The sequence below is a fragment of the Callospermophilus lateralis genome, chromosome 3, assembly GCF_048772815.1.
Source record: "Callospermophilus lateralis isolate mCalLat2 chromosome 3, mCalLat2.hap1, whole genome shotgun sequence".
Taxonomy (NCBI): Eukaryota; Metazoa; Chordata; class Mammalia; order Rodentia; family Sciuridae; genus Callospermophilus; species Callospermophilus lateralis.
In genome coordinates, this window is record NC_135307.1 from 86,518,624 (window position 1) to 86,541,570 (window position 22,947).

General features: G+C 34.1%; 1 protein-coding gene across 1 annotated transcript in view; it reads right to left on the reverse strand.

The window, feature by feature from the left end:
* Positions 1–22,947, reverse strand: part of Fsip1 (fibrous sheath interacting protein 1) — a 188,277-nt gene that overhangs the window by 145,748 nt on the left and 19,582 nt on the right. Inside the window, exons 6-7 of the mRNA XM_076848480.2 lie at positions 5,505–5,603; positions 1,077–1,201 (exon numbers count right to left, since the gene is read on the reverse strand). Coding sequence (XP_076704595.1) covers positions 1,077–1,201; positions 5,505–5,603 — 224 coding nt within the window. The remainder of the gene's footprint in view (positions 1–1,076; positions 1,202–5,504; positions 5,604–22,947) is intronic.

Below are 22,947 nucleotides of genomic sequence, written 5' to 3' on the forward strand. Positions count from 1 at the left end.
CATAAATATTATAAGGAATTTAAATAAATATTCAGTTACTATTATTAAAAGGGGGGAAATGTAATCTATGGTGGAGCTGTTCCAGCCAGAACTTGAATATGGGAGAAATTCTAAAGCTCTTAGAAAACTAAGCAATAAATAATATAGAATGAGCCAGCACAAAGAGACAGCTCAAGCTGAATAAGGTTTCCTAAAGATCACTTGAACATGGAGTACAAAAAAATTTAGAGTCCCAAAGATCAGTCCTGGCAGTAGCAGGATGACTCATGAATCTTGTCTGCCTGAAAATGGTGGGGAAAGCATCAGACTGAACAGTAGGAATTACTTATTTTCTCTTCCTAAGACTTCACTCTCACCAATGCAGCCTTCTAGTAACTAGTTGCTCGAGGGCTGTGCTATAAGCCTTCTTCTAGCCTATTTACATTTCTTATTATAAATTAATTAATTAATATTCTGGTCTAATACAGGAGTTCCTGTATCCTTGGTTAGTCTGAGTCTGTCTTATAAACAAATTTGCTACAGAACTTGCAAATTCAAGGAATAACCCCTGAAGCAGGGAGCTTTATCAAGGACAGTGACCAAGAGGCTCAGTGGGAGGCAGACAACTAGTGGGCTTCTCCAGTCTACCCTTGCTGCTCTGCCAGAAGCATCTTCATTCCAAGTTCTAAATGCACTAGCTACATAATCTGTCTCATTACTTTTAAAAACCAAGTTTACTAATACAATAGAAAATCTAGGAAACATCATCCAAAGATATTATCTAAATAAATATATTTCAAATTGTAGGAACCAGACTTTTCTAGGTAGTGAAATAAATGCCAGTGGCAGCTAGCATTTTTTTTTAAGGGATAGGATAGGTTAGGATAGGATAGGATAGGATAGGATGGGATAGGATGTAATAGAAAACAGTGAAGGTAAGTATTGATTCAGAAAACTTTTCTTTCAGTTATATGTTCTGGTTCAATTATGAACACATTTAACATGGTCAGAAATATTTAAAGATCCTAAACATTCTACCATCATTGTTGCAGCTCATTTAGTCACACATTCTGACTCCTGAATTTCTAAGTACATACCTCAATGTTTCGCTTAACAAAATCGTGGTTGTATTTACCCCTGAGCTCAAATTTTTCTGTATTTGAGAAAGGTTTCTTTTCTGCTTTGATCAATGACTCATTTCTTTCCACATCATAGGTAAAATCTAATATTAAAAAAGTTCAAAATGTTTTCATGATTACAATTATATGTTACACTAAAAATTCACTTTAAGCATATATTTAAATTATAAGAAAGCACAGACAGAAAAACTACCTTCTAAATTTCATATCCAGATATATATATATTTTTTTTCTTAAAAAGACAAATGTGATACTTAAGTTTAAATGAACTTCTCATTTCTTGTATTATTATCATGTATCAACCTTCTTGATATTGATTCCTTGGGAATGATGGGAAATATGAACAGAACTATTTCAGAGTCATGCATATGAAAAAGAAATCTGTGGTATTATGAGAATTTTTAAAATATATATTCTATTTTTGTCTTGATGTGAAACAAAACTTCCCCTAAATATTAACTAGAGTCATCTCCAATTATTCTATTAATTAGCCATCACTCCTTCAAAAAAATAAGTCTTTGGTTCAAGCCTTTTTTTTTTTTTTCTCCCTCTTGTGGGATGGTGGTATCAGAGAATGGACCCAGGGACACTCTACAATGAGCTATATCACCAACCCTTTTTATTTTTTATTCTGAGACAGGGCCTTGCTAAGTTGCACAGGCTAACCTAGAACTTGTAATCCTCCTGCCTCAGCCTCTTGAGTCACTGGTATTACAAGCATGCACCACTGTGCCTAGCTCAAGATGTTTTTTAAGCAAGTTCTGGGGATAAATGTCCTGGATGTTCTTTATTCTATCTGTATAAATCCCTAGAGGCTATCTCAGTTTGTCAGTTTTCCTCAATCTTTGATAAGAACCTTATGTAATCTTCTGAAACATTCAGACCCTGAGTGCTCATAATAAGGGCAGGAAAAATATGTGAATTCTTATCCCCTGTAGAAATAACAATATGAAATCATGTGAACCCTTCAGTATAATTCTAAAAATATGTTCAAAAGGAGAGTCTCCTTAAATGACAAATAAAGCTCACCCCACAAAATAGGACAAATTGCCACATTAAAGTCCAAAAAAAAAGAAAACACCAGTCAGTAGCTCAGTCCAGACTAGGTTTACTCAAAAGTTTCCTTGTAAGAGGTACATTAATAAAATTAATAAAAGTCAACAAAATTAATAAAAGGTCACATTAATAAAAATATCTATTCAACAAACGGCCTGGCAAAACTGGAAATCCATGTGTAGCAAAATAAAATTAAACCTCTATCTCTCACCCTGCACAAAAATCAACTCAGAGTGGATCAAAAACTTAGGCACTAGAACCTGCACCTAATAGAAGAAAAATTAGGCCCAAATCTTCACCATGTTGGCCTAGGATCTGACTTCCTTAATAAGACTCCTAAAGCACAAGAAGTAAAATCAATAAATAATTAATAACTGGGATGGATTCAAATTAAAAAGATTCTTCTCAGCAAAGGAAACAATAAAGTGAGGAGAGAGCCTTTGGGAGAAAATCTTTACCACATGCACATTCAATAAAGCATTAATGTCTAGAATACATAAAGTGCCGGGTTTCTGTTCTCTCGACTAAAAGGCTCAGGGGTCACTCCAGTTAAACTGGGTTAACTGGGCTGCACGAAATAACCCACACAAGAGACACAAATACCTTTTTCTTTGGGGTCGCTGTGACGGCTCCTCTGACCTTAAGGGTCCACACAGAAAGACAGAGCAAGAGCACGAGCTGACCCCTTTTATTGAGGAGAAGTTATTTAAATGAGGCAAGGAATCAGGTTTCAGGGGCTGAGTCTATCTTCATGATGTCCACTGTCAGTAGGGTGACTGACACCTGGTAGGCCACACCCAAGGGCACAGTAAGAGAAGGGAACACACACAAGGCACTTCCATGGAAGATTCTACCCTAAACAGGGCAAGAGGTTATATTACAAAGGAACAGGTGAGCATAGCTTCACCCATGGGGCTGTAGCAAGACACACCCATGCATGAGACACTGACCCTCGAACCCAAAAAGGGTGGGGAAAGCTCTGCCACATTTCTTCGACTGAGCACCTCAGCACCCAGCTGAGGAGTGTGACCCAGTCATGTGTAAGGTTGGTCTCCCACAATAAAGAACTCAAAAAACTTAATGCCAAAAATAAAATAAAATAAAATAAAATAACACAATAAATGGGCTAAGGAACTGAACAGACACTTCACAGAAAAATACAACTGATCAACAAATGTATGAAAAAATGATCAACATCTCTAGCAATTAGAGAAATGCAAATCAAAACTACTCTAAGATTTCATCTCACTCCTGTCAGAATGGCAATCATCAAGAATACAGGCAACAATAAATGTTGAAGAGGATATGGGGAAAAAGGTACACTCATACATAGCTGGTAAGACTGCAAATTGGTGCAACCATTATGGAGAGCAGTATGTAGATTCCTCAGAAAATTGGGAATGAAACTACCATTTGACCCAACTATCCCACTCCTCAGTTTATACCCAAAGGACTTAAAATCAGCATACTACAGTGACGCAGTCACATCAATGTTTATAGCTGCTCAATTCACAACAGCTAAACTATAGAACAAACCTAGGTGTCCCTCAATAAATGAATGGATAAAGAAAATGTGGTATATAAACTCAATGGACTATTACTCAGCTTTAAAACAGAGTAAAATTATGGCATTTGCCAATCAATGTTTGGAGTTGGAGAATACCATCCTAAGCAAAATAAGCCAGTCCCACAAAACCAAAGGCCAAATGTTTGCTCTAATATGTTGATGCTAATTCACAATAAGAAGCGGGGCACTAGGGAAGAATAGTGTTAACTTAGATTAGATAGAGGAAAGTGATGGGAGGGAAGAGAAGGAGATGTGGGGATAGGAAATATAGTAGAATGAAACAGACATTATTACTATATGTATATACGTGATTACATGACCAGTATGATTCTGCAACATTACACTCAGAAATATGAGAAATTATATCCCATCTATGTATAGTATATCAAACTGCATAAATGCATTCTACTGTCATGTTATAACTAATTAAAACAAATTAATAATTAAAATAAATAAAATAAAAAGAATCAAGGAAAACAGTCAATTGTGTATTTACAGCTGATTATCAAAGATTCAATACAAACTGAACCATTAAGGAATAAATTTTGATGAAAACAGCTAGAAAGAACTAGGAAAAGAGAAAGATTGCTGAATTTCAATTCTTCTCAAACAAAAGTAAATCTGAGTAAAAAAAAAAAAATGTGTTTTGTTCTAATTTAAAAGTTTCTAGCTGAGTGTGATAGCACATGCCTGGAATCCCAGCTACTTTTGAGGCAAAGGCAAGAGGATCAAAAGTTCAAAACCAGCCTGGCAACTTAATGAGACCCTTTTTCAAAATGAAAAATAAAAAGGATTGGAGATGTAACTCAGTACATGAGGCCCTGGTTTCACCAGTACCACATAAAAGAAAAAAGAAGTTTCTAGATAAATAAACCTATAGATTATAACTGGATATTATGTAGTAGGCAATCATACAATTACTTGTTAAACAAACTACCAACAAGTAGTTTGAATTACTTTGGGAGAGAGAAGTGACAACCATAGATATAAAATTTATTACTTTTTTCCCATTAATCAAGTAGTCTTATTTGAAATATGAGATAGATATATTTAGTTGAAGTTTCATATACATTTAATATTAAAATAATTCAAATGCAGCCATCTCTACATTTATAATACAGTTTCCTTAAAACATAATAAAACTTTATTATGAAACTCTATTAGAAGTTTCCATAAGACTTCTAATAAACTGCAGGGTAAAAAAACATTGGATTATCCGTCTCATTAGTGATGTGCTTTTGTACCCTTCAGTCTGGTGGTGATATAGCAGGCACTGCCATGTTCCCACCTGACCCCAGTCCTTGATGGGTTGGACAAGATGGTTACACCGGGGGGGGGGGGGCACCTAAATCCACCTGGTTAGCCCGCCTCTTAACTAGGACTTTGGGATTTAGCCTCCCTCTCAATGACTAACCATGGCACATGCTTTTGGAACCCAAAGAAAAGCTGTCTACCACCAAGCTCCTTTCCTTTATTTTTTTTTCTTGCTTAAGCCAAGTTTCTATTACTTACAGCCTGCTTTTACATTTTAACTCTTTATTATATAAAAGTTTAAACATCCAAAAATATAAAAAACAGTATAATGAACTTTCAACAACTAGCTTCAACAAATTTTGATTCATAACTGTGTGTCATCCTTAACCCCATCTATCTCTACTCCCCTCTGGATTAAATTACATCAAATCATTTCTTCTCTGAGTATTTCTGTATACAGTTAGTATTCTGTTCTGTCAATATCTACAATCATAAAAATTAAAACATACCTTGATTGGCATTTTGCATACGGTTTTCATATTCTTCTGGAGATATCTGAGTATGAAACACTGGGAAAAAGGTATCTTCATCCTCACGATGAGAAAGATCTACTGATTAAAAAATCACTTGCTCAATACTCACAAAAGTAAAAAACCATCTATACAAGTTGTTTGAAAATGAATTAAGCTCTAATATTTTCTCAAATATTCCTGAAACCCTTTAATACACACAAAATTTTTAAACAATGTCAGTGTTGGGTTGCTTCCAAGTAGAAATGATAATCATCTTTCTATACATGAGACACTGAAAAAAACTATTGGTCAAAGTAGCCAAATAGAATTTCCCTAGAACTTTAATGCAAAAAGGATGTATAAGAAACTGCTAAAATATCACCTACCTCCCCCAAGATAATGTATTCAAATCCCAGTGTTCACAAGAAAGACAATATACATAACCAAATAACTTTAATTGTGTTTTTATTTTTTATTTTAGATCCAAGGTAAACATTTCAAGTAGATAGTCAATCATTAAATTCAAAGAGAAAATTTTGGAGACTTTTGGCAGTTAGCCTTCTTGTCTTGTAATTCATTCTCTTGGACTAATCCCCATAAAGCTAACAGGAAATTTCATTGTTCAACTTTTTTTTTTGTTTCAATGTAATTTATCTTTATATTCTCCTATTAACTAATTTAATCATTTTATGTTTTCAAGAAACTAACACACGTAGTTTTTTTTTTTTTTTAAATTGTCTTTGTACCTTAGTATGACAGAATCTGACAGGTTATGGCACAGAAATGTTTTTGTTTCAGAAAAGAATTCAAGTCTTAAAGATATTACAGAATCCACCACCTATCTCTGAAAACAATCCTGGTTTAAGCATTATCCATGCAATTAAAAACTGATAAATTCTACTTTGCAAAATTTAAAAATGTTTATGTAAAAAAACATTGTTAGTAGAATGAAAAGGTAAGCCAAGTTTGGGGGGAAATATTTGCAAAATACATATCTGTTAAAAGATTACATCCAAAATACACAAAGAACTCCTAAAAGTCAAAAACAAAAGAACAACCCAATATTTAAAAATGGGCAGCAAATACCTAAAGAAAATATACAGATGGCAAATAAGTGTCTGAAAAGATGTTGACCATTTTTCAGGGATATGCAAATTTTAAAAAAACATACCACTACATACTTATTAGAATGGCTAACCCTCCCACACCAAAATGATAATACCAATTGCTGGAAAAGATGCAGAGAATAGGGAATTTTCATTCATCATCTGTAGGAATATAAATGGTACAGCCATTTTGGAAGACAAGTTAGGCACTCTCATTCCAAGATAAAGCCTTACCATGTAATCCAGCAATCATGTTCCTACATATTTATCCAGATAAGTTGAAAACATGTATTCACACATAAATCTGCACACAAATATTTATAGCAGGCTTATTCATGGGATTGCCCAAAACTGGAAGCAACCAAAATATCTTTTGATAAGTAAAGTGATAAACAAACTGTGATAGGTATATCCATAGAATGAAATATTATTCTGTGACCAGAAAATAGCTACCAAGTCACAAAATGACATGGATGAATCTTAACTGCATATTGCTAAGTGAAAGAACAATTCCAGTCATAATCAGTTAATTCAGCATTAACTGAAAAGGCAAAATTATAAAGACAGTAAAAAAATCAGTGGTGGCTAGGGGCTTGTGGAAAGAAGAAGGACTGAACAGGTATTCACACAGGCAATCTTTCACAGTTGTAAAACTATTCTGCAGGATACTTTAATAGTGAATATGTGACATTATACAATTTTGCAAAGCATAAAAAGTGAAACAATAATGTACACCAATTTTCAAAAAAATCATTTATGAGGTTGAAGAATCCCAGAATGGAATGTTAATGTGACAAAACAATCTAACTATATAACAAACTATGAAATTGTCTCACTAAAGAGAATAAAAGAAAAAGGTGCCTGCCTAAGTAACTAAAAATTAGTGAAGTCTACAAGACTAAAGGCAAGCACATAGGCACCATATTCTAGTTGACTGAGTTGTTTTCCATGGGGGTAGACTAGCAATTCTGATATCCACGTATAGTGGGATTGAATAATTAAGTAAAAAGGTGGTAGATGGTTGGAAATAGTCTTCTCACTGTTGGAGTGGAATGTTACCATTAAGCAAGGGGAAAAGGTTAGAATGATCCATGTGGCAATGGAGTAGAGCCAGAGAAATCAGTATGAACTCAGGTTTAGCTAATTATACATACACATAGATATAGCATAGATATGTGTATAACAGATTAGCATATAGTATATACAATATATATAGTATATATATTTTCTTTATTAGAGTGCCTAGAATCAATAGTCACACCTGGAATCCAGATTTTGGCTTCTAATATTAGTCTCCAATAAAAGAAATCAGGGATCCTTGGAGAAATGGTTGATTCCAGTACAAATAAAGTCAATGAGTCTGAAGCATCTTGTAGTGAAAGAAAGTGAGGAAGCACTTGACAACAATAACAAAACAAATCCACAGCAATGGAGTTGTATCAAAGGGACACAAGAACCAACTCAAAGAGCTCCCAATGGTCAAAGCTGGAAAAACTGAGCAACAAAATAAATAAAGTAGCAAGGAATTCTAACTAAAGTACAAAATAAATATCCACAAGTCTATACTAGCATAAATTACTGATTGAATAAAATGGGGAAGTACAGGTAAATTTCACATATAGAATAATTCAAATTAGCATATGTAAATATTCTGCCCTCAAAGAAGTAAAGCATAACTCCCTATTCCTGAAGTGGGGCCTATACATAATAACTTCCTTCCAAAAAGTATACTGGGGAAAAAGGGGAACCTAGAATAACTTTACAGAAAAATCTGACAAATATTTCCTCAGGCTGGTAATTGAAGTTAACATCAACAGTGATGTTATGTTAACAGCACAACGTAATATAATGAAAATGGTCCACAACCTTGTGGTCGTTCTCCTAAGAACATATAATCTCAGTCTAATCATGAGCTAAATCCTATGCTGAACATTCTACAAAATAGCTGACCAGTACACCTCAAAACTGTCAAAGTCATTCAAAACAAAGTCTCACAGCAAAGATTAGACTAAGAAAGCCTGAGGACTAAATATAATGTGGGTTCCTGAATGGGATCCTGGAACAGAAAAAGAACTTAGGTAAAAATAAAGGATATATAAATAAAATTGGACTTTAGTTAATAATAATGTAAATACTGGTTCACTGGTTGTAAAAAAACATATCATACTAATTTAATTGGGTAAGTGGGTGTGGATATATAGGAGATCTCTATACTATCTTTTTACTTTTTATGTAAATACAAAGTTTTGCTAAAATAAAAAGCTAACTTAAAACTTAAACTTAAAAGATTTTTTAGAGTAGAGAAAAATATAAACAAATTAGAAATAGAAAGGGAATGTACAAACAAGAAGGAGGATTACTATTAAAAAACACATTGAGATTTTATGTCAGTAAAATTTTAAATCTTGGTAAATAGATACTTTAAAATCTCAGTATATGGATATATTGCCAAGACTAACTCCAGAATAACTCGTCAACTGAAATAGAATAGTAAATATGAAAGAAGCTGAGAAGAGAGTCAGAGAATGTCCTCCAAGAAATTATTTGAACCAGATGGCTTTTCCAGTGAAATCTTTCAAAATTTTAGGGAACAGATAATCCTCATGTTATATAAGCTGTTTTAAAGCATAGAAATAAATGAGTAACCACCTCCACTCATTAACTGACAAAGTTACATAATTGACAAAGCAGTTATACAAACATAAACACCTCTACTTCCACCTCAACCCCAGCATCATAAACATACATTCCTATACATGGACATAAGCATGTAAACACACACACACACACACCCACACACACACACACACACACACACAATTATCTTACTTTATAGATATAAAATTCTGAATAAATTCTGCCATTCAAATATGGTACAAAATAAAAATAGTCCTCCATAATCAAGAATATACCTTGATCTGTAAACATTAAATAAGTTTGTCAAGAAGTAAAAATCTATTATAATTTAAATGACATTGAAATGCATTCAACAAATTTCAACAATAAGACTATGGTTCTCAGAATCATTCCTGAAAAGGACATAAAAATTAAGACTATTTTCTGGTGATGCATTCATAAACTAACAAGACCCAAAGCAAACATCTAAAGATAATTAGAATGAATAAAATAATCTAGTTAAGTGCCAAAATTGAAAATGTCAATAGTTTTTCTTTTCTATATCATTAACAACCCATTAAAAATATGATGGGATAATCACCAATTGGAGTAATAACAGTAAAGAGAAATAGAAAATCTATAGATGACCAATAAATATATGAAACCTGCAAAACTTCCCTGATACATGAAATATATGAGACATACAGGGTTCCTGTTGATGTTGTCTAGTAATCTCTAGAATATTACTAATAATTTATTGAGCACTTACTACATGCTTTAGAGGAAGCAAGCTGCCATGTTGTAAGAACATGTAGGCATCCTATGGTGGGGTTCATACAGTAGGAAACTAAGAAGTCCAGACAACAACCATGTTGAGTGAGTTTGGAAAAGATTCTCTAGCTCTAGGACAACCTTCAAATGACCACAGCATTGGCCACCATATTGACTACAACCTCATGAATCAGAACCATCCAGCTGAGCTCCTCCCAGATGGCTGAAATAGTAACAGCATAAATGTTTGTTGTTTCAAGCTGCCACCTTTGAGGGGTAATTTTTTCCATGGCAATAGGTAACTAATACAATGATAATTTGAGAAACTGATAGCAGGGAGACAACATGACAAGACTAAAATCTATTTGAATGACCTAAGAGAGAATGCTGAAGGCCAGAATCCCACCATTAACTATAGAGGTGAAGAAGATCAGATACAGAAAAAGTAGGAAAATACTCTTTTAAGGAACTGTTTCTGAGAGAAGAAGCATAAGAAGATGATGATGAAGGAACTAAGGATGGCTCTTAACTTTCTAGTTTAGAAGACTGAGTGGGTGAAGAAATTAACCAAAAGAGGTAAAATATACAAAAGAAGGAATAGCTTTCAAAAATAAGGAGAAAGAATGAAGGAAAAAAAGAGGAGAACCAGCAGAAAATAATAAACCTAGTAGAAATCCTCCTAACCCAGAATGATGGCATATGCCCATAATCCCTGCTATTGGGAGGCTGAGGCAGGAGGATCTCAAGTTTGAGGCCAATCTGGACATTAGTGAGACCCTGTCTCAAAATAATTAAAAAGTTGGGATGTAGCTCAGCATCTTTCCTAGCATGCAAAAGGCCCTAGGTTTCATCCCAGTACAACAACAAAGTCTTATTATCAATGAGTGGTCAAATGTTTAAGATGATACTGAGATGTTAAAATAAAAATTGGAATTTAGGAGGCAGTTCTATAGCGTGATAGTATAAAATACAAATCACTAAAGAGTTAAGATGTAAATAAAAGTTGACAATGAGGTAATGACAATAGTTGTAGACCATTCTTTCAAGAAAATCTGCCCTTGCTCAGCATGGTGGTGCACACCTGTAATCCCAGCAATTCACAAGGCTGAGGCAGGAAGATTGCAAGCTCAAAGCCAGCCTCAGTAACTTAGGGAGACACTAAGCAACTTAGCAAGAAGTTGTCTCAAAATAAAATATTTTTTAAAAAAGGGATGGGGATGTGGCTCAGTAGTTAATCACTCCTGGGAAGAAAGGGAAGGAGGGAGGGAGGGAGGGAGGGAGGCAGGAAGAAGGAAGGAAGGAAGGAAGGAAGGAAGGAAGGAAGGAAGGAAGGAAGGAAGGAAGGAAGGAAGGAAGGAAGGAGAGAGAGAGAGAAAGAAAGAAATCAGGGAACTGACTAGTAGCTATTGAAGAGTAAAGTGAAGAATTGAAGGGAAAGTTCTGTTTGTATATTTGGTTGGTTACTGGTTGGTTCAATGGCTTTTTGATTGTTTTAGGGCTAGAAAATTCAAACATGGTACATTGAAGGAAAGGATACAGAGGAGAACAGATTAAAATAAAACAAAATGATTGATGGATCAGGAGCCAGAACCCAGCGGTAAGGATGGAATATTACTAACTTTGGCCTTGTAGAACAAGAGAACATTCCCTCCCCTAAAGTGAGAGGGAAGTAGTAGAGATGGGTAAGCACATTCAGAGTGAAATTTAGAAACAAAAGGAAAGAATATGGAAGTAATTCCCACCTGGTAGATCTATTGTCTCTGAAAAGCAAGTACATCAGAATTAAGATCTTGCACAAGAAGATGGGAGATTAAGCACACAGTAACAGTTTGGAATAGGCACTCTGGAGAAATTATTTTCTGGCTCTTATGTCATAGGCATGTTTTATCAGTCATATATTTGATATATTTTTACTTTTTTAATTAAAAATTAAACACCAGAAAAAGAAGTTAGTATTCACTTGAGTCTCCATTATTAGCTCAGTTACACTTTTCATTAACAGTTCATACTACATAATTATTACCTTATTCTAAAAGGAAAACTTTTGGTATCATCAACTTAAAAACTGTATTATTAACAGAGTATTTTCACAGTAAGTCTAAAATAAATGAGTGTAAATGCAAGAGTCCAGTTTGATCAGATAGCACAGATGTTTTATTTGTTTGAGATGCTGGGAATTGAACCCAAGGCTTCGTGCATGCTAGATATGCACTCAGTACTGAGCTACATCCTCAGCCATTAGCACAGGCTTCCAAAAGTCTCGTATTCCTGAGCACTCAACAGAGGTCAAAACCCCAAAATCCTCTGTGTCAGTCAGCACAGGAGTTTGATTTTCTCCTTCAGTCCTCTGCAAATCAGAGTAGAAAGAGACCAGCAGATTTTCTTTGAGTATTTCATCTTAACACTCAAGAGCAGAGGTATCATAAAGATGGTTTTCACAAAAAAAATGCACCTAGAAAGAGGTATTCACAAATTTGGAAAATCTTAACTCATTAAGATATTCATGTTTTGTGCTTGCATGCATTTATAAATCTGAAACAAAAGGAAGAAATGTGGCAAAGGCAAGAAGAATAATCTCTGCCAAAATCACTGGCAAAAAAAGAAAGAAAGAAAGGGAAGGAGAGAGAGAAGAAGGAGGAAGAAAGGAAGGAAGGATAGACAGAATTTTGGAAATCCCTAAAAAGTGCTACATCATTTACTTTAAAATCTTAGGTAGTTAAACTAGGGGTTTATGTGATTTATAAAGTCAAAATGTGGCCTAATAAATTTAATGTAGTTTTCATCTTTCTCTTAGAGCCAAGGTCTCATTTGTGTATAATACCTATAAAAAGAACTAAATACACAATCCAAAAATAATTATTTTTCCCTTATTTACTGTTGGCTGTTTAAATGTTATAAGGGGACTACAATGGAGTTTGTATTTGGGGGGTTGGAAAACAGATTGGAAACTGCCATTCAGTTAACCAGCCAAAATCTTTAATATTTACTGCTAAATAAGAGGTTAAGGAAAACTGACCTCGGAAAAAGAAAAATTCATCCTCAGAAACTTTTCCTTTTATTTAAAGATGGAAAGTGATAAGTGGAAAATAAATTTTAGTATGTTTATAAGTATGCATTTAAAGTTCAAGTCAAAATAGGTTCAGCTCTTAAGAGCTTTGTCCGTATTTGTACATATTCTAACTAGATGCCGCCACCTACTGGACAATTTACAAATAACTTTGCTTTTCCACCCGCAACCAAAAAAAAAACATTATCATGGAAATGCAGCATTCCTGCTTTCCTAATAACACTTATAGGAATTTTACTTAAAAGTGTGTGTTTACATATAAGTCCAATCAAAATAATTTTTAATATTTATATTTTAATTAAGACTAGTATCTAAGGTTGAATGAGTGACAGAAAAAACTTAGAGTGGAGCAGATATAATGTTTCATACCATCTTATACTATGTGGCTATGTTGGAAAAGTAGGAATATGAAACTTTCAAAAGACTGTGCTAATAGCTGAGGATGTAGCTCAGTGCATGTGCATGTCTAGCATGCACGAGGCCTTGGGTTCAATCCCAAGCACCTCAAACAAATAAAACATCTGTGCTATGCAATCAAACTGGACTCTTGCATTTACACTCATTTTTTTCAGACTTAAGATTAAAATACTCTGCTAATAATACAGCTCTTACGTTGATGATACCAAGAGTTTTCCTTTTAGAATAACTTAATAATTATGTATCAAGTGAATACTAATTTATTTTTCTGGTGTTTAAATTTTTTAATTAAAAAAAACATACATCAAATAAATGACTGATAAAACAGGATTATGACATAAGAGCCAGAAAGTAATTTCATTAAAGAATTAAATTTTCTATAAAAGAATAGTTATCAAAAAAGACTCTAAGTCTAAAGAAAACAGGAATACAATAATGTTATCTCTTCATTTTAATGAATGGGTCAAGTGTGAACTAATCAAGACAGCCAGAAGCAAAAATGAAGGCAATAGACATTTGGTTTATCTAACAGTATCTCTTGTTCCTATTTCCTTTTACAAAATACTACTTTTGCATTTTATCTGCTTTGCACACAATGACAATAAATATTGACTGTAAATTCAAAATTTTAAAAATTGAAACTTTAATGTGAAATGTTTAAAGCAATGATTTCTCTGAACATAGATTTCAAGCCCCTTAGCTAAGCCTTTTGCTCATTAAGTACACCTAATTTCCATGTTAGAGCATTTGTACTCATCTAGCATTATGGTAAGTGTCTTCTGGGCATACAGTAGTCATGTGACTCCTGAGGTTCAGCTGTAAATTCTAGGGATTTAAGGGAAATATATATGCCACAAGCTTTAAAAATTAAACATAATTGATAGTTCTGATTTGGTTTTTAAAAACATGAGACTAGACGGCTGGGATTGTGGCTCAGCAGCAGAGCATTGGCCTAGCATGCATGAGACACTGGGTTCGATCCTCAGCGCCACATAAAAATAAAATAAAGGTTATTGTGTCCATCTACAACTAATATGTGTGTGTGTGTGTTTGTGTGTGTGTGTGTGTGTGTGTATAATTTTTTTTAAGTGAAACTAGAAACAAATATCTTTCCCTCTAGGACCAAAAGGTCAACTGGTGGTGAACTCTGTGACTGAAAAGGTTAATAGTAGGGCTGAAGTTGTGGCTCAGTGTTAGAGCACTTGCCTAGCATGAGCGAGGCACTGGATTTGGTTCTCAGTACCACAAAAAGAAATGAATAAAAACAAAGATATTATGTCCATCTATAGCTTAAAATATTTTTTAAAAAGGTTAATAAAATATTACCACATATCAGTACCCTTACAGAACTGCCTAACATTGCTTGCTCCTGAGTCAATCACAAGCAGGTGCAGTGGCCTTTTAGAAATGCCTTATTCAATATAGATAATCTCATTTAGCTCCTGATAATTAATCTATAGATACTGAGATACTATAATATTTAGAATTACATTTCAGACACTGTCCATGTTCACATTTCTTGCTTGGATTAAAAGATGTATACTCATTTCTATGAAGGTATAGAATTACTGATAGACATGAAAGGAAACCTAAGTTTTACCTCTCTCGACAAACTTTATACACTAGTATTTAGACATTTAAGTTACTTTTAAAAAAACTTTATAAGCTATAAAAATGCTTTTCACTTTTTAAAAAAAATAATGTAGTCATTTTGCTAACCTCAGAGAAAACTGGTTTGAGGCAAACATGTTATTTTTTAAAAATGTTTAAAGATACAACCCTAATAAAATGTATTATAAAACTACAATAATCAAAACAATATAATACTAATAGAAATTTGGAAGTATACCAATCATTACTTGATAAAGTTAGCATTTCAATAAGTGCAGAAATGATGGTTTATTAAATAAGGGACACTGGAATAACTGGCTAGTAAAATTGGGAATAAAATCAACTCTCTACCTCATGCCTGATACCAAAACAAATTCCAAGTAGATTATTTTTTTATTTTTCATTTTTCAAAAAAATAAAAGTATAAGTATATATTTATAGAATATTTAGATGGAAACAGAGTACCAGTAAATAATATGAAAGAAATGACTAGTTTAATTAAATAAAAATTGTAACCTTTTATAGACCAAAAAATATCACAAAGTCATAGAAAAAATAAATTTCAAACTTTTTTGATATTTATACAAAGAATGAATATACTTAAAGAAGTCCTTCAAATCAATTTTTTTTAAAAAGAGTTATAAAAAGAGACTAAGTCATGGCCCAGGACCATCCTCACCCACCCGTGCAGGAGCCAAGGCCCAAACCCCAGCCCAGGACCCTGCCACCCGGCATACCCACTTCGGAGCCCAGCCCAAGACATAGGACCACTCTGATCTACAAGGGAGCTGAGGCCAAGGTTAGTTGCAGGACTGCTGCACCCCCCCCAAACCCCACCCCCCCCACACCAACCAGCAGACCCACGCCCAACCCAGGCATACCCTACCTCCATCTTGGGACACTGCAGCCATTGCAATAGCCCTCCCCACGCAGTAGCCTCCACCTTTAGACAACAGATAGGGCCTGGAGGCATCTGCATCTCCAAATAGACAGCCCACATTTTCAGCCCCATCTCTGAAAGTGATTGCATCCATCTTGGGACATCTCACTGCTATCTTGAATTAACTCCACTATTGCCACCACCACCTTTAGTTGCAGTAGCATTTATCATGGGACACCAGCTTGGGTCTAGAAGCCCAACACCAAGATGAGGTAAAGGTAATCTGCAGGAACACTATAAGATTATAGGGTAGAAACTGTAATACCTCAGATCCACACTGCAAGAAAGGAAGACACATAGATAACATAAAAAATAAGGGAGGAAAATGACCCAAACAAACCAAGATTCTACAATAACAGAATCCATTAACAATGCAGTTGATGTCAGAGAAGGAGTTCAGAATGGACATAATTAAAATTATCTACTAATTAAAGAATGACCTAAGTGAGAAAATACAGGCAAAAATTAATCACTCCAAAAAAAGAAATAATAGAGCAAATAGAGGCAACCATTGATCATACCAACAAAGAGATAAAAGAGTACATACAGGAAGCAAAAGACTACTTCAAGAAAGAGAGATTCTGAAAAAAATAACTGACAAAAATCCTGGAAATGAAGAAAACAATAAACCAAATCAAAAACTCAATAAAAAGCATCACCAACAGACTAGATCACTTGGAAGACAGAACATCAGATAATGAAGACAAAGTATACAATCTGGAAAATAAAGTTGATCACACAGAGAAGATGGTAAGAAATCATGAACAAATCTAAGATTTATTTGGATAGAGGAAGCACAGAGATTCAAACCAAATGATTGCAGAATCTCTTCAATGAAATAATATCAAAAAAATTTCCAAATGTGAAAAATGAATTGGAAAATCAAATAAAAGATGCTTACAGGAAACCAAAGGTACAAAATTACAACAGATCTACACCAAGACACATTGTAATGAAAATGCTTAGCATACAGAATGATAGAATTTTTTTTACTCCTTTTTTTACTCCTTTTTTTACTTTATTTTTATTTTTTTCATCTTTCATACATTTGATTCAAATGAGTTATGCATTTCCATTTTTACCCCAAATACAAATTGTAGAATCACATCAGTTACACATTCACAATGCTTACATAATGCCATATTAGTGACTGTTGTATTCTGCTGTCTTTCCTAACCCCTACTATCCCCCCTCCCCTCCCCTCCCATCTTCCCTCTCTACCTCATCTGTTGTTGTTCCGTTCTCTCCCTTCCCCGCCCTTTCCCTTCACAACCTCGTATATGTGATTTCGTATAACAATGAGGGTTTCCTTCCGTTTCCATGCAATTTCCCTTCTCTCTCCCTTTCCCTCCCATCACTTGTCTCAGTTTAATGTTAATCTTTTCCTCATGCTCTTTCCCCCTGTTCAGTTCTTAGTTGCTCTCCTTAAATCAAAGAAGACATTTGGCATTTGTTTTTTAAGGATTGGCTAGCTTCACTTAGCATAATCTGCTCTAATGCCATCCATTTCCCTGCAAATTCCATGATTTTGTCATTTTTTAGTGCTGCATAATACTCCATTGTGTATAGATGCCACATTTTTTTTTATCCATTCATCTATTGAAGGGCATCTAGGTTGATTCCACAGTCTAGCTATTGTGAATTGTGCTGCTATGATCAAGGAATCAGATTACATATAGGGGGAAACCAACTAGGATCTCTGCATATTTTTCAAATTAGACCCTCAAAGCTAGGAGATCCTGGAACAACATATACCAAGCTCTGAAAGAAAATGGATGCCAACCAAGAATCTTATATCCAGAAAAATAAGGTTTATATTTGTTGATGCTTTGCTGATGAAATAAAAACCTTCCATGACAAAGTTAAAAGAATTTTCAACTAGAAAGCCTGCACTATAGAACATCCTTGGCAAAATATTCCATGTGGAGGAAATGAAAATCAGCAAAGGGAGGTATTACACTATAGGAAAAACAAGTCAAAGGAGAAACCAAGTTGAGTTAAATACCAAAAATAAACAAAAATGACTGGGAATATAAATCATGTCTCAATAATAACCCTGAATGTTAATGGCCTAAACTCCCCAATCAAAAGACAAAGACTGGCAGATTGGATTTAAAAAAAAAAAAGACCCCAAAATATGCTGCCTTCAAGAGAGTCATCTCATAGGAAAAGATATCCACAGACTGAAGGTGAAAGTTTGGGAAAAAGCATACCACTCACATGGACTTCAGAAACAAGCATGGGTTTCCATCCTTATATCAAATAAAGTATACTTCAAGCCAAAATTAATAAAAAAAGAACAAAGAAGGACATTTCACTGCTTAAGGAAATCATACACCAACAATATATATCAATTATAAACATATATGCCCCAAACAATGGAGCATCTATGTTCATCAAACAAACTCTTCTCAACTTCAAGAGTCAAATAGACCACAATAAAATAATATGATTGACTTAAACACACCTCTTTCACCACTAGATAGATCTTTCAAACAAGTTAAACAAAGAAACTGTAGAACTCAATAATACAATCAATATCTTAGACTTAACTGACATAGAATATTCTACCCATCAACGAGTGAATACACTTTCTTCTCAGCAGCACATGGATCCTTCTGTAAAATATACTACATATTATGCCACAAAGCAACTCAGCGAATACAAAAAAGTAGAGATTCTACCCTGCATTTTATCAGATCATAATGGAATGAAATTAGAAATAAATAATAAAATAAAAAATAAAAGGTACTTCAACACCTGGAGATTACATAATATGCTACTGAATGAATGATGGGTTGCAGGAGGCATTAAAGAGGAGACTAAAAAATTCTTAGAGGTAAATGAGAACATTGATACAACATATCAAAATCTCAGGGACACTATGAAGACAGTACAAAGAGGAAAATTCATTGCATGGAGTTCATTCCTTAAAAGAAGAAAAAGTCATCAAATAAATGACCTAACATTGCATCTCAAAGCCCTAGAAAAAAAAGAACAAGTCAACACCAAAAGCAGGAGTAGACAGGAAATAATTAAAATCAGAACTGAAATAACTGAAATTGAAATAAAAGAAACAATTTTAAAAATTGACAAAACAAAAAGTTGGTTCTTTGAAAAAATAAATAAAATTGATAAACCCTTATCCATGCTAATGAAGGAGAGAGAAAACTCAAATTACTAATATCCATGATGAAAAAGGAAATATCACAATGGACACTACAGAAATACAGAAGATAATTGGAAATTATTTTGTAAATTTGTACTCCAGTAAAATAGACAATATCAAAGGCATCGAAAATTTATCTAGAGTTGTATGATTTGCCCAAACTGAATCAGTATGATATATACAAGTTAAACTGATCAATTTCAAACAATGAAATAGAAGATGCCATCAGAGGCCTACCAACCAAGAAAAGCCCAGGACCAGATGGATACACAGCTATTCTACAAGACTTTCAAAGAAGAACAATACTCTTCAATTTATTCCATGAAATAGAAAAGAGAGAACATTTCCAAACTCATTATATGAGGCCAATATCACCCTGATTCCAAAACCAGACAAAGATACATCAAAGAAAGAAAACTTCAGACCAATATCTCTAATGAACATATATGCAAAAATTATCAATAAAATCTGGCAAATAGCATACAAACACGTATTAAAAAGTGTGTGTTCGTGCACCACAAACAGGTGGGATTCATCCCAGGGATGCAAGGTTTTGGTTCAACATATGGAAATCAACAAATGTAATTCATCATATCAATAGACTTAAAGATAAGAATTATATGATCATGTCAATAGATGCAGAAAAAGCACTCAAAAAAATACAGCATCCCTTCATGTTCAAAACATTAGAAAAGCTAGGGATAACAGGAACATATCTCAACATTGGAAAAGCTATCTATGCTAAGCCCAAGGCCAACATCATTCTAAATGGAGAAAAATTGAAAGCATTCCCTCCAAAAACTGGAACAAGACAGGGATGTCCTCTTTCACTACTTGTATTCAACATAGTCCTTGAAATTCTAGCCAAAGAAATTAGAGGAAATAAATTAAAGGGATACAGATGGGAAAAGAAGAACTCAAACTATCATTATTTGTCAACGACATGATTCTATATTTAGAGGATCTGAAAAATTCCACCAGAAAACTTCTGGAACTAATAAGTGAATTCAGCAAAGTAGCAGGATATAAAATCAACACCCATAAATCAAATGCATTTCTATACATCAATGACAAATCCTTTGAAAGAGAAACTAGGAAAACTACCCCATTTACAACAGCCTCAAAAAAAATTAAATACTTGGGAATCAACCTAACAAAAAGAGGTGAAAGACCTCTACAATGAAAACTACAGAATGCTAAAGAAAGAAAATAAGGAAGACCTTAGAAGATGGAAAGATCTCCCTTGTTCTTGGATAGGCAGAATTAATACTGTAAAAAGACCATACTACCAAAAGCACTATACAGATTTAACGCAATCCCAATCAAAATCCCAAAGACAGTCTTCATAGAAATAGGAAAAGCAATCATGACATTCATCTGGAAAAATAATTTGGCCAGAATAGCCAAAGCAATCCTTAGCAAGAAGAGTGAAGCAGGTGTCATCACTATACCAGACCTTAACTATACTACAGAGCAGTAATAACAAAAACAATACAGTATTTGGCACCAAAATAGACTTGTAGACCAATGGTACAGAATAGAGGACACAGAGACAAACCCACATAAATACAGTTATCTCATTCTAGACAAAGGCACCAAAAACGTATATCAGAGAAATGATAGCCTCTTCAACAAATGATGCTGGGAAACTGGAAATCTATATGTAGCAAAATGAAATTAAACTACTATCTCTTACCAGCACAAAACCCAAATCAAAGTGGATCAAGGACATCGGAATTAGACCAGAGACCCTCCACCTAACAGAAGAAAAAGTAGGCCCAAATCTTCATCGTGTAGGCCCCAACTTCCTTAACAAGACTCCTTAAAACATAAGAAATAAAATCAAGAATAAGTAAATGGGATGGATTCAAACTGAAAAGCTTCTTCTCAGCAAAAGAAACAATCAGTGAGGTGAACAGAGAGTCTACAGAATGGGAGCAAATTTTTACCACACTCACATCAGAGAGAGCACTAATCTCTAGGATATACAAAGAACTCAAAAAAACGTAACACACACAAAAAAAAAAAAAAAAAAAAAAACAAATAACCCAACCAGAAACTGGGCCAAGGAACTGAACAGATGTTTCTCAGAAGATGACATACAATCAATCAACAAATATATGAAAAAATATTCAATATCTCTAGCACTTAAAGAAATGCAAATCAAAACTACTCTTAAGATTTCATCTCACTCCAATCAGAATGGCAGTTATTAAGAATACAAACAAAAATAAGTGTTGGAGAGGATGTGGGGAAAAAGACACACTCATACATTGCTGGTGGGACTGCAAATCAGTGCAACCAATCTGGAAAGCAGTATGGAGATTCCTTGGAAAACTTGGAATGGAACCATCATTCGACCCAGCTATCCCACTCCTTAGTTTATAACCAAAGGACTTAAAAACAGCATACTACAGGGACACAGCCACACCGATGTTTGTAGCAGCACCATTCATAATAGCTAAATTGTGGAATCAACCTAGATGCCCTTCAGTAGATGAATGGATAAAGAAATTGTGGTATATATACACAATGGAATATTATTCAGCATTAAAAGAGTATAAAATCATGGCATTTGTAGGTAAATGGATGGAGTTGGAGAATATTATGCTAAGGGAAGTAACCCAATCCCAAAAAACCAAAGGCCAAAAGTTTTCTCTGGTATGTAGATGCTGATCCATATGGGGATGGGGGGGTGAAGCATGGGAGGAATGGAGAAACTTTAGATAGGGCAAAGGGGAAGGAGGAGAAGGGAAGGATAACGTGGGTAAGAAAGATGGTGGAATGCCATGGACATCATTACCCTAAGCACATGTATGAAGACACGAATGGTTTGACTCTACTTTATGAACAACCAGAGACATGAAAAATTGTGCTATATATGTGTACTATGAATTGAAATGCATTCTGCTGTCACATATAACAAGTTAGAATACATAAATAAATTTAAAATTGAAAAATTTTTTAAAGTATAAATATCTAAGAAAGAAAAAAGAGATACTAAGATATAAACAAGCAATTCATAGCATGGTGAAACAAAAAATAAATATTTAATCTCTGATAATCAGAGAGAGACAAATTTTTTAAATTCCACTTTAAGTAAATAAAGCTTAAAATAATCATAAAATCCATTGTTGTGGGTTTAGGAAAACAATATTCAGATACAAATGTTGGTAGAAGCCTGAATTGGTTTCAATAGTTAATATGGTTAGAAAATTTTTTAAAAGTCCAACACCCTTTGACTAAGTAATTTCTCTTATATATAGAGAGAGAGACTCTGCACCTAACAGAAGAAAAAGTAGGCCCAAATCTTCAGCATGTTGAAGATCACTGCAGCTGTTGTGTAATTAAAAAAAAAATAAATGTTAAACATCAGGGTATTAAACAAATGATGGCACATACACATGTTAAATTGACACATGGCCATTTAAAATAATGCTGATATAAATTGTTCCATTTTTCTATTATGCATTAAAAAATCACCCAAAATTTCACAGCATATGGTAATAATTACTTCAAGTAAGATGTACTGATTAATGCTAAAATTAGTAGGCAAAAATCTACAGAGAAACTGAATATTTGCATAGCTTTAAAGTAGCTCCCCCAGGATACTTATTAAGTGCAAAAGGAAAAATAGTAACCTTACAGTGGAAAAATCCAGCAGGAACTTAACTAAGTGATTAGAGTTAACACAATCAATAATATATCATCATTAGGAATCCCAAATGTGACTGAGGGAGGAC